We start from the raw sequence: 16408 nt of genomic DNA, 5'->3' as shown, positions 1-16408 counted from the left end.
TGTATAATTTGCAGGATCCATTGCCAAAGGGAAATGCAGGCAGGACCCTTTGTATAAAATCATTAAGGAATTGCCGGGTTGTGACAGCAGCTCATTGCACCGAGAGTGGAACATTTTGTGGCTGCACAGGTCCCAGGGTCACAATGCTTCTGACCCTATTCAGTGAAGGGAGAATAGAGGGGGAACCCCTGCCCTGTGCAGGGTACAGCCTGTACTATGCTGCTGACATCCCTCAAAATGTTGACTCATCTTTTAGAGCTGTTGCTTTTCCTCATTTTCTTTCCAGATTGAGACAATGGAAGAACTTAATGTGGCAAATACAATCTTTGCCCTCAATTTCTTCAAGCACCTGGCAAATACAAGCGCCAACACCCAGAATATCTTCTTCTGTCCCTGGAGCATCTCCTCCACCATGGCCATGGTCTACCTGGGCGCCCAGGGAAATACTGCAGACCAGATAGCCCAGGTAAGTTTCTGTTCAAGTTCCCAACTGGGACTGAAGGATTCCTGAACTTAATTGCAGAACTGATCTGATTATATGCTTGTGGTATCTGGACTAAAACAAAGTCAGTGGCTTGTGGAATCTTAGTTCCTCCACAAGGGATTGAACCAGTGTCATCAGCAATCATCACAAACCATTACAGCACGTGTTACTTAGATTCAAATCTATAAAAGAGCCAAACCACAAAAACCCTCAATGGTGGATATAGCAGGAGGAATATCAGAGTTTCCTACAATGTTAGAAATAGTTAATAGTGACCATATCTGTCATCTGATAATGTTTATATTTTTCAGAGGATTTGTGTGCTTTATCTCTTATGGGTTTTCAGACAAGTGTCACTGACGGATGAGCAGTGGGACTGAAGCACCTTTCCTAGGGGTTCCTCTGGTTTCTGCTCTGTCATCTCAGGCTCCTTCCATTTATATAAAGAATTCCTCTTAGTGGTTTTGAGAGTTCTACGAAGAGGGAAAAAAAAAAAAAAAAACCTGTCCCAGAGCTCAGTCTCTGCACTCTGGGGGAGGCACAGAGAACACCATGACTTCAGAGGGCCTCAGCCAACATTTTCCACCCCGTGAGCTCATGTCAACAAAACGGGGCTGACGGGATGGCCAGTCCTCAACGTCAAGGTGGTCAGGGGTGGGACAGCACTGTGCGGGATTTCTGTCAGGGCCACTGGCCTCCTTCCTTGGTGAATGGACACCAGGTCAGTCAGGAGACCCTTTCATTGAGTCTGGGACTGTGGAAACACGTTGAACTAGTTTGCCTGTACACAGCAATCAACCTATGGGATGAATGCAGTGCTATTAAAATTCACGTGATCCTTCATGTCAATGTAGGGCAAAAGCCACTACAATATTCTTAAGTAATTAGCCTTCAAGTAAAATAAATAAATTAATTAAAAATAATTCATGGGATCCTGTCTTCCCTGGGTCCGTGACCAGACAAGGTAATTATACCATTAAAATTCTTTCCTAGTCCCGTTTATATAGACATTAGCACTGAATGCTATGAGTACAAGCTCTGGTTTCCCACAAGCAGGGATGCTGCTTTCAGTCACACCAGAATGCTGCTGGCTACTGTTGAGTTTCTTGTAAGAATCGCACCTGAGTGTGTGAATACAGATAGGTGGATACAGCCGTCCAGGTACATGGTGACCCATTCAAAGCAGGATTTGTTTGGAGTGGCTCACACAGAGTGTTAGCCAGTCTCACCGCAGGAGGAAAAAGGATGGGAGCTTTGCTCTCTGTGTTTGTGGCAGTTTAAACATGAAGACTTAAGACAAAGCCCCATTGCTCAACTCTCTGATACCAGCCAGATTTTGTAAAACACCTTCCCCTTTATTTTCTTTGCCTTGGGAAAAAAAAAGAAAAAAGGCAGTGAACTCCATTAAAAACTTTAGAAAACATCAAGGACTTCATTTTTTATTTAGTTTTTGGCCATGCTGTGAGGCATGTGGAATGTTAGTTCCCTGCCCAGGGCTCGAACCCATGCCCCCTGCATTGGAAGCATGGAGTCTAAACCACTGGACCACCAGGGAAATCTTTTACAAAGTGCTCTAGGTGCTAAAAGTAAAAACCTTGATTTTGATACCAGAGGAAAAGTAACTTATTGGTCACTCAGGTACAACACAGTTTTTCTGTGTTTGGAAAGTATTTTCTGCACATGGGACAAGGATTTTATATGCAGTAGTTTTCTTATAATTCTGCTACATGGGAAGAAGGTGAAAGCCTGGACTTTGGGGACAGACCTGCCTGTCTTTGGTTGATGGCTTTGCTACTTACTAGGTATGTAAGTAAAGACATTTAAATGCTCTGATCCTCAGCTTTCTTATTTTTTTATTTTATTTTTTAAGAACAGCTTTGCTGATTTATAATTCACATTTCATAAAATTCACCCATTTAAAGTTTATAATTCAGTAGTTCTTAGTATATTCACAAGAATTGTACAGCCATCATCACAATCTAATTTTAGAATATCTTCATCTCCCCTAAAAGAAACTCTGTATGGTCTATGCCTATACCACCCTGGACCTTCCTGATCTTGGAAGCTAAACAGGGCTGGGCCTGGTTAGTACTTGGATGGAAGGCTTTCTGTACCTATGACCTATATTAATTTGATCATACGTAATGTGGATGATTAACCACATATTTTGTACATTGGTTACAGACCTCTCAAACACCATTTGATAACTCAGAAGAGTCTAGTGGTAACTGTCTTATTTTTAAAATGTAAATGAAAATGTGTATTGGGCAAGATGGGTATGAAGATTACAGTTAACTGGAGAGGTACATGGTGGAACTAATTGTTTTCTTAGCTGATACTTACAATGCCCCATCCAGGCATCTGAATATTTTAGGAATTTATCCACAGAATATAAAATCCTATGAGGTAGGTGCTCTGATTACCATACTCACTTTACAGATGAGAAAATCAGGGCAGGAAGAAGCCACATAAAGTTTGGAACAGGTGTAGTTGGTAAGGCTGGAGTGGTTGTAATGGAAAAAAGGGTAAATAGAATAAATATATACCCTTTTACAGAGCACAAACAATGTGAGATTTGCAGGAGTATTTTTACCCAGCTCTTATCTTTAGGATAAGGCCACAGACCGGCCCAGGGCAGGCCACCTCTCTGGGCAGGGTGCCTGCCTCAGCCTGGCTCAGGATCATTTCACATGCCCCACACCTGCAAGGACTCTTGCCGTGACTCAAAAGGGCTTCAGTGCTGCCCAGAGACCCTGACTTATGGGTCAACTTCCTTAAAAGTAGGCCAACCAGAGAAGCTCTTACACAAAATAGTCCCCCTTGTGCAGCGGCAGTCAGAGAGTATTCTGAAAACTGCTTCTTTTCAGAGAGTATTAGATAGGAACTTATAACATATGATCTGAAGAGCGGAGAAAGATCCCAGAAATCCTAACACCTCTCCTTCCAGCCTAGAAATTCACCATCTGCTGGACAAACTTGCATTCCTTCACTTGGCAGAACCTCCACCATCAACGCATTTACCAATAAGCTCCTCCCAGCCTGGGGCCCTATAGGGCTGGGACCCAAGAGATGCTGGAGGTAGGGATGGGTGGGTGGCAGCAGGGCCAAGCTGAGGAGTCTACAATATTGGAGAGGGGACTTGAGTACCTTCCAGGGCAAGTCTGCACCTGCCAGCTTCACTGTTAGCTGGATCTGCCACTTACAACATAAAGAAATTCACATTGGGACTTCCTGGTGGTCCAGTGACTAAGACTCTGTGCTCCCAATGCAAGAGCGCCTGGGTTTGATCCCTGGTCGGGGAACATGTGGAAACGAAAGATCCTGCATGCCTCAACTAAAGATTCTGTCTGACTCAACCAGGGGCAGCTAAATAAATCCATAAATGAAAATAAATATTTTTAAAAAGAAATTCATATTTTCATCTCACTCCTGCCATCTGCCCCCAACACGGACAGAAGTGGGGGATTTCTTCATGTGTGGAAATGTTTAAATGATCCCTGGTAATACTGAGCAACCTGTTTTTGTGCTTAAGATAGCTGTGGCTGCTCATTTTTGACAGATTAGAAGGGTATAAAGGGCTCCCCTTGTAGCTAAGTCAGTAAAGAATTTGCCTGAAATGCAGGAGACCCTGGTTCGATCCCTGGGCTGGAAAGATCCTCTGGAGAAGGAAATGGCAACCCACTCCAATATTCTTGCCTGGAGAATCCCATGGACAGAGGAGCCTGGCAGGCTACAGTCCATGGGGTTACATGAGTCGGACACGACTTAGTGTCTAAACCACCACAGAAGGGTATATCATGAAAGGCCACTGAATAGGGAGATGAAAGGTCAGGAGTTAACCTTAATACTTCTTTCAAGGCAATTTATGAGTTGGGTGATAATTTAATTAAAATGTTATAAATCATCTCATAATAAAAAAATTATTGTCAAAATGGCCAGTATGTGAATTAGTATAAAATAACTCATGCTAATTCCTATGAAGGGAATCTCACTGACTTGTTGCCCAGACACAAAGGCAGGGAACTAGACGCAGGACCACTAAGAGGTACCTGATAACCGTTGGTTTAAAAGCTAAATAATGCAGCAGAAAAATGTACCCAATTTTCTCAAATTCCAATTGTAGGTGCTTCAGTTTAACCAAGTTGGAGTCCACAAAGACACCCCAGTGACCCCACAGAGTCTCACCAGTTGTGATTTCATGCAGCAGATCCAGAGGGACACCTATCCTGATGTTATTTTGCAGGTATCTGACTCATCCGTTCCTAGTTCTTTTGTGTTTTGCTTCCAGAAACTTCTTGTTGTAAAGTCACAATATTTATGAAGAAACCTAGTACAACGTCCACTTTTCACAGTGGAAAACTAAGACTCACAGTCCTTGAGTGAATATCTTATGGTCACTCTGATAAGGAAGGGCAGAGCTGGGGTAGAATCCAGGTTTTATGACTTCCAGGTCAAGACTGTTTCTAAATTCTGTCACATCACTCTGCCATTAGTTGGGTATGTATAATTTATTCTAAAGCCATCGTAGAGACTCCTAGAATACATGTGTGAATGCAGATTCCCAGAGTCAGCGGTGACAAGTAATTGAGGAATGGAGATGGCCAGGCTTGGTGACTTCAGGAGACGTCTCTGACCTTCACATATCCTTTATCTCCTCTCTATCTATCTATCCAGGGCCTCCCCGATGGCTTAGTGGTAAAGAATCCGCCTGCAATGCAGGAGACGCAGGACATGTGGGTTCAGTCCCTGGGTGGGAAGATCCCCTGGAGCAGGAAATGGCAATCCACTGCAGTCTTCTTGCTAGAAAAATCCCATGGTCAGAGGAACCTGGTGGGCTACAGTCCAAGGAGTCTCAAAGAGCTGCACACAACCAAGCAACTGAGCATGAGCACACATCTATCTATCTATTGTCATCATTATGATCATCATCTACTATCTATCAGTATCTATCTGTCTCTCTGTCTATCTCCCTATCTGCTGATCTATCTTCATCATAATTAGCAACTGAACAATAGCAATCTATCTACCTATTTATCATCATCTACTGTCTATCTAACTATCATCCATTCATCTAATTTATCTCAGGTTAATAATATCTTTTCCCACTAATTCACTTCCACAAACACCAGCCATCCAGCTACATTATAAGAACCTGGAGTAGATGGGCTCCTGTTGGTAAACAACTTCCACTATCACACCCCTGAGTTAGGTCATGGGGAGATATCTCTCATGGTATCTCCTTCCTGGGAACGCTGATGCTCCACCTGCCTGTCCTGGTATCTCTTCCTTCCTGGGAACGCTGATGCTCCACCTGCCTGTCACCCAGGGAATTACAGACTCAAGATGGAGAGAGGGCCTCTTCAATATGGCGATTCTGCCAGGTGTGGGTGGACAGCGGGTGGTTCATCTTCAGGGCTCTGACCTCGACTTCACCCAGCCGTTTCTGTGACTAAGCCCTGTGTCTGTCATCGTGCTTGCAAACTTCAGGTTGAGGATTGGAACTCCCCTCGATTTTATGTTTTCTAAACTCCAGATTTTCCATTGCACAGACTACCCCTTAATTATGCCATGGGACTTGTTGAAGTTAAATAAATATTTAAAGAACATTTCTAAGGTAACATTTTAATATAATAAAAATTGCTTAATGACTTTATAGTTTAGCTAAAGTATCAAAGGAGCCTGACTTTTTCTAGGATCTCAGTTCTGTCACAGTTAAATCCAATCCATAGGCAGAGCAAAATCTGAAACAAGTAAAAAATTGTCTGATAAATTTTAATGTACTACATCCATATCAACAGTATTTCCTCGGAGTTACCTTCAAAGTGACCAAAAAAAAATGTATATTTTAATACATCATTTTATTGATATCCTAGAAAAAAATACTATTGCTTCAGAAATATCGTGTTTAGGAGTCCTGAGTTATATAAAACGAAACCCTCCTTTTCTTTTAAGGCACAAGCTGCCGGGAAAATCCATTCATCCTTCCGTTCTCTCAGCAATGCCATCAACGCTTCCACGGGGGAGTATTTATTGGAAAGTGCCAATAAGCTATTTGGAGAGAAGTCTGCAAGATTCAAGGAAGTGAGTGAAACCTGCGATTTAAATGGCAGGGCCCCAAACTTGCAATTAGGTCACATTCGAAGCTGTTTTCTCTGATTGATTCCCAGTGGGTCAGAATTCCACTTGGGCTCGCTAAGGCTCCCCGAGGGACAAGATCCAACGCAGCTATGCTTACGCTCCCTCCGTGGGTGCTTCCTCTTTCTACTGTAAAAATCCCACGTGTAAAGTCACAAGTCAGGAGGTGGGCACAGCTATTCCCAGAATCGCTAACCCCACGCCCAGCCTCTCCTTCTGTACTCTGTTCATAACGCACAGTATGCACGAGAACAAATGCAGTCTGGACTGGACTGGGGCGGGGGGCGGTTAAGAGAGCGCATAATCAGCCCCCCAGCCACCCTGCTACCCGTTCTTCAGGCTCCCCAGTCTTAACAGGAAACCTGTAATTTACAATTACACCACGGCTTGTGGGGTATCCAGGAGACGGGCATGGCAACCCACTCTAGAATTCCTGCCTGGAGAAGTCCATGGACAGACGGAGAGCGGTGGTCCACAGTCCATGGAGTCACAGAGTTGGACCCAACTGAGTGACTAACACTTTTCACTTTCACTTGTTGGGTGTATATTCTATGTACCCTTTGTCATTATTGTTTTCACTTTAAAGGAATACATGCAACTCTCCAAGAAATATTACTCTACAGAACCCCAGGCAGTGGACTTCCTAGAACGTGCAGAAGACACCAGAAAAGAGATCAATTCCTGGGTCAAGACCCAAACTAAAGGTAAAACTAAGGAAATAGTTTCTGCTCTTCTTTCCAGGTAGAAAACTGATTTTTTTTTTTAAGTCCTTAAACTTAACCCTTACTCCCAACCTTAGTTATTTTGGCTAATGTAACCTGATACTTGTTGAGCTTTGTGGTGTTTTAAGTGAGAAAAAAAAAATAACGGAGGCATCCTAATAGAAGGTATATATTCAATACTTCAATAATCTGGTTTTGGATTATTACCTTAGAATAGAATGTAAGAGGCAAATCTTTTCTAACATAGGAAATATCAGTATTGAAATAATTGTGACTTCATGTTTACTATGAACAAAAGCAAAGAACAAAGGCACAATTGTCAACTGAGTAATTGGTGTGAGAATATCAGCAATGGAAAAAGGAGAGATCATAAAATTTTAACTCTTTCTTCTATTGCACCATTCAGAGTCAGTATGTTGTCAATTTCTTTCAGTCCCTCTAAGCTATTTCTACCTTGGTTACACATGTCCTCAGTTCTTAACTGACTCATCCAAGATGCCACTATCTGTTAGTGGTACATCTGGGGTTCCCTCTTCTTCTGAGCCTTCGTCTAATTCTGGAATTCTTCAATTTAATGCTCAAAGAGTTTGATAACTTAATGCAGAAAACATATTTTCACTTATCTCCTATGTTGATTTATTTACTATTAAATATGTTTTTATTTGGCTATGATGGGTCACCGTTGTGGCATGTGAAATATAGTGCCCTCACCAGGGATTGAATCTGGGCCCCTGGCATTGGGAGCATGGAATATTAGCCGCTGGACTACTAGGGAAATCCCTACATCCTATGTTTAAAACATTATTTCAAGCCATAGTATGCTATCCTGCTTTCTTAGCTACCATAATAGAAAAACTTGTATTAAGTTCTGTAGAATTGAAAAAAAGTATTATTGTTTCTCTGAAAATAGTTGACCTACTTCAGTTCTTCATTTCTAGATTTTTAAATTACTGTTTTAAAAGACTGACACACCACTGACAAAAAGAAAGCAGAAAAAGTGAAGATTTAACAGAAATGAAAGTCAAAGCGGATTGCAAAATTAAAGAGACACATGAAAGCTTTGCTTTTTTGAGAACAGCAAGAATTTCTCTTCTTTCTAAGCATTTGTGGTGAATGGCTATAAATCAATCAGTGGAATTGCAAAAATGCCAAATAGTCATTTGGACTGATTTTTATAGTAATTTGAGAAAATATTTCTTTATTCCTTGTTATGATCAAATACTATGTGTCACAAAGTTAAATAACATCCCAGCAGATTTCCAAGTGAAATGAAGTGAAGTCGCTCAGTCTTGTTTGACTCTTTGTGACCCCATGGACTGTAGCCCACCAGCCTTCTCCATCCATGGAATTTTCTAAGCAAGAGTACTGGAGTGGGTTGCCATTTCCAAGTAGTAACCAGGCATTTTGATTGCTAGGGGGTATATTGAATGAAGATATTGAATAACTATACTGAAACTGGTCAGACTACAGTGACCTTTTCGCTTGAGTCCCGTATCTGTCGGTAGAAATGGAAGATGGTGGAATTCTGACTGGCTCTAAAGCACTGTGACCTTGGAAAGGTTATTAATATCTCACTATAGTGTCCATTTGTGTGGTTGTTCAGTTGCTAAGTCTTGTCCGACTCTGCCACCCCATGAATTGCAGGTTGCCAGGCTTCCCTGTCCTTCACTATCTCCTGTAGTTTGCTCAAACTGATGTCCATTGAGCCAGTGATGCCATCTAACCATCTCATCCTCTGTTGCCACCTTCTCCTCTTCCTGTCAATCTTTCCAGCATCAGGGTCTTTTCCAATGAGTCAACTCTTCCCATCAGGTGGCCAAAGTATTGGCGCTTCAGTTTCAGCATCAGTCCCTCCAAAGAATATTCAGGGTTGATTTCCTGCTTGTGTAAAATGACACTAATAATACTTCCTTACTAGAGTGGTTGTGAGGTTAAATAAAGTAATGTGGTTGAAATATTGCAGAGCAGGTATTCACTATAAATAGGCTGTTTCTTAAACTAACTTAAAAAAAATTCACACTCAGATATTATTATTTCTGGGAACCTTTTTGGGCTCAATCATTCACTCCCTTCTCTGTGTTGTCACAGTTCTCTGCATTATTCAGCTCTCTTATAGAACTTATTGCACTTTTTTTTCCTAAATGATTTAGAATGCTGCTCCGATATTCTAAGCCTCCCCAGGACAATTCTTCCTTTCTTACTTAATGGAATCTGTGCCATTCCTTATGTAGGTCTAGCACAACTTCCAAAACATTGTTTTTGGGTGAATCAGTGAGGCCTATGGGCTGTCTAGACCAGATCTAGAAGAAGCCCTAGTGACTTACTGGGGAAACGCACTATTATATTCCTTGTTAGTGTTAGTCACTAAATTGTGTCCATCTCTTTGAGATCCCATGGACTGCAGCCCACCAGGCTCCTCTGCCCATGAAATTCTCCAGGCAAGAATACTGGAATGGGTTGCCAATCTCTTCTCCAGGGGATCTTCATCACTCAGGAACCAAACTCGGGGCTCCTGCATTGCTGGAATATTCTTTACCATCTGACCACCAGGGAAGCCCATTATATTCCTTGAGTCTCTTTTTCACTCCCATCTGAATGAACTAACTTCATGTAACTACAAAACTTTGAGAAAACAGTATAAAAGGAATTTAAAATTTTCTGGGACTTTTCTGGTGGTCCAGGGGTTAAGACTCTGCACTCTCAAAGCAAGGGATGCAGGTTCAATTCCTGGTCAGGGAAATAAAATCCTGCGTGCAGCACAGTGTGGCCAAAGGAAATAAATTTAAAGAAGAAACTTAAAAAAATTTTTCCAAGTCTGATAGTAATTCTAAATCATAATTATATTACTTCTTCATTTTCTCTTGAATTTTGTAAACCTGAAAATGTTGGTCTCGGTTTTACTTATGATTTAAATAAATTAAGAGAAAAATTTGAAAGTGATTATCAGTATCTCTGCAGAGTATGATAAATGTGGATGCTGAGCTTGATGGTGACTCAAAAGACTCAAGAAATCATAATGACTTCGTAATTGTTAATCATGAAACCTAAACATATATCATATTTTCTGTAGGCAAAATCCCAAACTTGCTACATGAAGGTTCTGTTGATGTAGACACCAAGATGGTCCTGGTGAATGCTGTCTACTTCAAAGGAAGGTGGAAGACTCCATTTCAGAAGAAATTAAAGGGACTTTATCCTTTCCGAGTGAACTCGGTATGAAACAATGACAACAAATTGAATTTTCTTAACATAGAGTTTAAGGCCTTTGACAAAATAGAGAAAGAATAATTAGGGACCACTCATTGATACCCATACATGATTTGCTATTAATAGTTATAAGTTATGCACACCGGATAGTTTGTTGACTATTTCAGGTTACTGAATAGCAACTCAGTAGTTTTCTGAGAGGCCTTATGAGTAGTGGTGAAGATCATGGGCTTTATAATTACACAATCTGGACTCACATTTAGGCTCTACTACTGACCAATTATGATGTTACTTGTGGTTCATGCACTCCATTTTTTGATTTGTGAAACTAGTATGATAATTTCCAACCCAAAAGGTTGTTATAAAGATTCAGTGAAATTTTGCAGAGTTCTTGACCCCTAGTAGGTACTGAACAAATGTTTTAGTATTATTATAATTATAACTGTCCATCTTATTACTAATGGGTACTATCTTGAAAATAACAAAATAGATCAGAATCACTATGAGAATATGCAAATAATAAATTTTTATTTTTAAAATATATTTTGACATTTCTAAACAAATTTTAAAACAAATTTTTAATTTTTGAAAAGCATATTTCTTTAGCATAAAAGCATAACCCATTCTCTTTTATGTCTGATTGTAAATCTTTGACATCTTACTATCAACTTTCATATTTTACTTTTTAATTACTTTAGACTCAGCACAAATCAGTAGAGATGATGTTCCTGAATGAAAAGCTAAACATTGGATACATAGCAGACCTGAAGGTCCAGATTCTAGAACTCCCATATGCTGGCGATGTCAGTATGTTCCTGCTGCTCCCAGATGAAATTGCTGAATCCTCGACAGGCTTGGAGTTGGTAAGAATTCCAGCTTCCATTGTTTTAAACTTCTGGGGCCAAACTCACCTTTGCACATGTCTGCTGCTGTTGCTATTTAGTTGCTAAGTCAGGTCCAACACTTTGAGACCCCCTGGACTATAGCCCACCATGCTCCTCTGTCCATGGGATTTCCCAGTCAAGATTACTGAAGTGGGTTACCGTTTCCTTCTCCAGGGGATCTGCCCTATTCAATCCACCTGCGTTGGCAGGTGGATTCTTTATCACTGATCCATCTGCGAAGCCCTTGCATATACCTACAACTCCAGGAGTTGGTGATGGACAGGGAGGCCTGGCGTGCTGCAATTCATGGGGTCGCAAAGAGTCAGACATGACTGAGCGACTGAACTGAACTGAACACCTGAGGAAATGGTGTGCAGTTTGAATACGTGAACTGGTTTAAGAGGAACTGTGCCAGCTTTCCCACTGTCATTCATCAGTCTTCAACACATGTTATACATGCTATCTTCTTGCAAAAGTTTTACCAAGCTGTTAAATTTTAATATTACCTAAAATATAGTGAAGTCATTGGTTGTCAACATTAGAGGTTGTTGTCCTTCTCTGCTAAGCATTCGTTGGTTTTTTTTTTATGTTTTGGATTCGTAGCTGGAAAGTGAAATCACCTATGACAAACTCAACAAGTGGCTCAGTGAAGACACCATGGCTGAGGATGACGTGGTGGTGTACATTCCCGAGTTCAAATTAGAAGAGCGTTATGAACTCAAAACCATTCTCACAAGCATGGGCATGGGCGATGCCTTCAGCCAGGGCCGAGCCAATTTCTCAGGCATGTCGGGAAAGAATGACCTGTTTCTGTCCGAAGTGTTCCATCAGGCTTCAGTGGAAGTGAACGAGGAGGGCACTGAGGCTGCTGCTGGCACTGGGGCCGTCGTGACAGGAAGAACAGGCCACGGAGGCCCGCAGTTTGTGGCAGACCATCCTTTCCTCTTCCTTATCATGCACAAGATAACCAAGAGCATCCTCTTTTTGGGCAGATTTGCCTCACCCTAAATTGAAAGTTTCTGTTTCTGCACAGGAATTTGTAAAATGAGTGTAAGCCTCAGGATTTATGCAAGTGCCAAAACTTCTCTGCATGTTTCTGTTTTTCTGAAAAACTTTTATTACACACTACCTAGATAACACAGACATAGCGTGACATCTGTGAATCATAACATTACCCCCGTATCAATCATTTGGCCTCCTAAAATGGGATGATATCTCATTTAGTTCTTTCTAACTCTTGGTTTATTTTATAGCATTAATTTTCACTGTATTATTTATTATTTTATATACTTTTTTTTTTTATTATGGTCACTGTCTAGTATAGTTGATACATTTACAGAAGCCAGTTATCACTTATTTTTCTTTCTAAGGAAAAATATGTATTTGTGGGCTTCCCTGGTGGCTCAGAGGATGGAGAATTCACCTGCAATGCAGGATACCCAAGTTCAATCCCTGGGTCAGAAAGATCCCCTGGAGAAGGAAATGGTTACCCACTTCAGTGTTCTTGCCTGGAAAATTCCATTGATAGAGGAACCTAGCAGGCTACAGTCCATGGGGTTATAATAAGTCAGACATGATTTAGTGACTAAGCGTGCATGCATATGTATTCGTTCTTATAATGAAGGAGAAGTAGGTGGCCTTCCATGACCTTTTGTAATAGAAACCTAGAAGAAAGCATTGAACAACAGGGAAGTACATATTGTGTGCATTTCTAAACAAATGTCTAACATGTATCACACACACGTGGCTGTAACTTATGTAAGGTTGCTAAAATATAGAAAATAAACCTATTTTCACAAACCATTTGCTTGTTTACATTCTACTAGGTCTTTAGGTTACAAGACCTCCTTATCTGGTTTCTCAGAAATCAGTCATCACCGCTCATCTGTGAGACCCAAGCAAACAGAATAAAGGAGCCAAGGGAATAACCAACTGCTTTGCAAGGGGCCCCAGTGTTGGGAGTAGGGTGGAGTTGTGTGAAAAATTGATTAGAACTGCCTTCTCACAGCAGAAAAACGTATAATAATTCAAAATGATAGTTTGGGTCAGAGTCCTTTGGGGACCCCTGTATTCAAATCAGGACATCAGGAATAAACACCCAGTCTAGTGGTTGCAGACATAGCATCAAGGTCATACTCACTGAGTGAGTTGACAGAGAGTTCCGAGGGGTAGAGATGAGCCGGGCACAAGGGTGGAAGGAAAATATAAGTCGACTTATTTTAAGTGTGTTAGCTTCAAATAGCACTGAACACTTTAGAGTGGATCAGCAGCAGAGCAGAACGTAATTTAAGTCTTGAGAACTAAGGAAGATCTAAGGATTAGGGAGTCTGACCTGGCTACAGAAGTGTGGCTGGATACTGAAAATGCATTCCAGGCTTTGACCTCTTTATGATGAAAGCCAGGGATGGGTGACCCACTGGAGCATGGTGGCTAAAGAGGTAGCCTCATAACTTTGACTTAACTGTACCCAAATCCCAGTTCAAACACTTATGTGTCCTCTTAATTATAAGCTGGGAATGATGCTTCTTCCTGCTTCAGTTTTCTTTCATTGTAAACTAGGGAAAACAGTGCTTTTCTCATAAGTTTGCTCTGATGGTGGTATGAATTCATATCTAACAAGAAATTAAACAAATTCTTAGCGTATAAATACTAGTGATTATAGTCATTTTCTAGGTTGGCAATAAAACTCTCAATGTCAGATGATCAAGCATAGCATCCCAGAAAATTATTCAGTTAATTTTTTAAGGCTTGAATTATGGTTTATTTTCTCGAAATCAGATATTCTTAAAAATTATAGGTTCTTCCTTGCATTCTCCTACTTACTTTTAGATTCATTTAAAAAATGTATATTATCAATTCATTCAGCAAGGTAATAAGTAGTAACTTTCTGAATCATTGTGAGGTTCTGAGTCTTAAGATATATATCACCTTCATTACTGAATTAGAGCATGAGAACAGAATTCTAGGTTCAAAGTATCCTTCACACTTTGTTGTTGTTCAGTTGCTAAGTTGTGATCAGTTGTGTCCGACTCTTTCCTACTCCATGGACTGCAGCATGCCAGGCTTCCCTGTCCTTCACCATCTCCCTGAGTTTGCTCAAACTCATGTCCATCTAGTAGGTGATGTCATCCAACCGTCTTATCCTCTGTTGCCTTCTTTTCCTGCTCTTCACTCTTTTCCAGCATCAGGGTCTTTTCCAATGAGTCAGCTCTTTTCATCAAGTGGCCAAAGTATTGGAGCTTCAGCTTCAGCATCAGTCCTTCCAATGAGTATTCAGGGTTGATTTTCCTTACGATTGATTGGCTTAATCTCCTTGCAGTCCAAGGGACTCTCAAGAGTCCTCCAGCACCACAATTCAGAAGCATCAATTCTTCAGCGCTCAACCTTCTTTATGGTCCAACTCTCACATCCATACATGATTACTGGAAAAACCATAGCTTTGACTCTAGGGACCTTTGTGGACAAAGTGATGTCTCTGGAGTTTTGCTTCTTGTAGTTTTAATGATTTTATTTTTGCTTTTGATGCTGTTCTTAATATTTCATCACATTATGAGTGCTTTAAAATGGTTTTCAAAATTTAGTTTATTCATCAGGAGATGTTTTCCATTTGGATACCTGTATCTTGCTTTAGTTCTGGGAAACTCTCAGCCACCACTATGGCCTGAATATTTGTTACCCTCACTCCAACACAAGTGTTGAAACCCTAATCCCTGATGTAATGTTGTTTTTAAGGGGGCCCTTTGAGAGATAATTGGAATTAGAATTGGTCATGAGGGTGTGTCCCAGAATGTAATTAGTGTTCTTTTGTAACCGGGAAGGGTTAATTTGGAATTCACAATGACTCTACTCTGTGATTTTAACCCTTACATTGTCGATTTTGTTATTATAGGCATATAATGGTCTGCCTCAGGGAGATAACCTGATTCTGCCCACCTGTGAAAGACTGTGACATTCTTAGATTCATTGTGTTGCCTTAAATTCTTTGTGTGGCAAATGGCAGGGACCTCCCTTGTCTGCTTCTTACTGGTGGGGCCCAAATACTCACATTTTGGGAGGCGGGCATCACAGGTAGATGTGGCATCTTTGATTTCTAATGACAGGAGATATTCCCTTTCACACCACCCATGAAATCACAATTGATGCTTTTGAGCTGTGGTGTTGGAGAAGACTCTTCAGAGTCCCTGTGAGCCAGGAAGTGAGCCCTGGCCAAGTGCCCAATCACATCGGCACCCTCATCACAAACCTGCAGAGTCCAGAACTGTGAAAAATGGATGTTCTCCAGGCACCCAGTCAGTGGTCTTGTTACCTGACCAATGGTTGAATAAAGCAGCCATTATCCACACAATTGTCTGGGCTCCACTCTATTTCCTTTCTTCTTCTGGATTCCCATTTGAATAGTACTAATGTACCTAGAGTTCTTTTCTTATCTTCTAACAGATTTTGAATACTGAATACATTCCTGCAATCTTAACATCAGATATTGCAAAAACAAAAGCTAGAGCAAAACTCTGCCTTTACACCAGTTCTTCATTCATATAGCGCCTATTCCTTCATGCTCAGTAGGAATATTGGTCCATATTGCTAAACATACACCCGGTGGGCCACAACTAACAACAAATAAACAAATGAGCAAAATTCTGCTGATAGTATTATATTGTTGACTTAGGATAGCATTACCTCTTTCCTTGCCATCTCCAAACAGTCATCAAAACAATGCAAAACCAAAATTTTATCAATATAGCTAGTATGTATGTGCTGTGCTCAGTCACTTCAGTCTTGTCCGACTCTTGGCAACTCCGTGGACCGCAGCCTGCCAGGCTCCTCTATCCATGGGATTCTCCAGGAAACAATACTGAAGTGGGTTGCCATGCTCTCCTCCAGGGGATCTTTCTGGCCCAGGGATCAAACCTGCACCTCTTATGTCTCCTGAATTGGCAGACGGTTTTTTACCACTGGTGCCACCAGGAAGGCCCGCT

General features: G+C 41.0%; 1 protein-coding gene across 1 annotated transcript; it reads left to right on the top strand.

Annotated features, from left to right (window-relative positions):
• Nucleotides 1–295: 295 nt before the first annotated feature.
• LOC128067473 (plasminogen activator inhibitor 2-like) lies at nucleotides 296–12440 on the top strand. Its single transcript, XM_052660509.1, is given in 9 exon segments — nucleotides 296–466; nucleotides 4608–4727; nucleotides 6437–6565; nucleotides 6652–6688; nucleotides 6691–6785; nucleotides 7206–7323; nucleotides 10412–10554; nucleotides 11247–11411; nucleotides 12036–12440. Coding segments are annotated over 9 exon segments (1383 nt in total).
• Nucleotides 12441–16408: the final 3968 nt, after the last annotated feature.

Source organism: Budorcas taxicolor, chromosome 22 (assembly GCF_023091745.1).
Source record: "Budorcas taxicolor isolate Tak-1 chromosome 22, Takin1.1, whole genome shotgun sequence".
Classification (NCBI taxonomy): domain Eukaryota; kingdom Metazoa; phylum Chordata; class Mammalia; order Artiodactyla; family Bovidae; genus Budorcas; species Budorcas taxicolor.
This window is presented reverse-complemented; position numbering and strand designations above follow the sequence as displayed.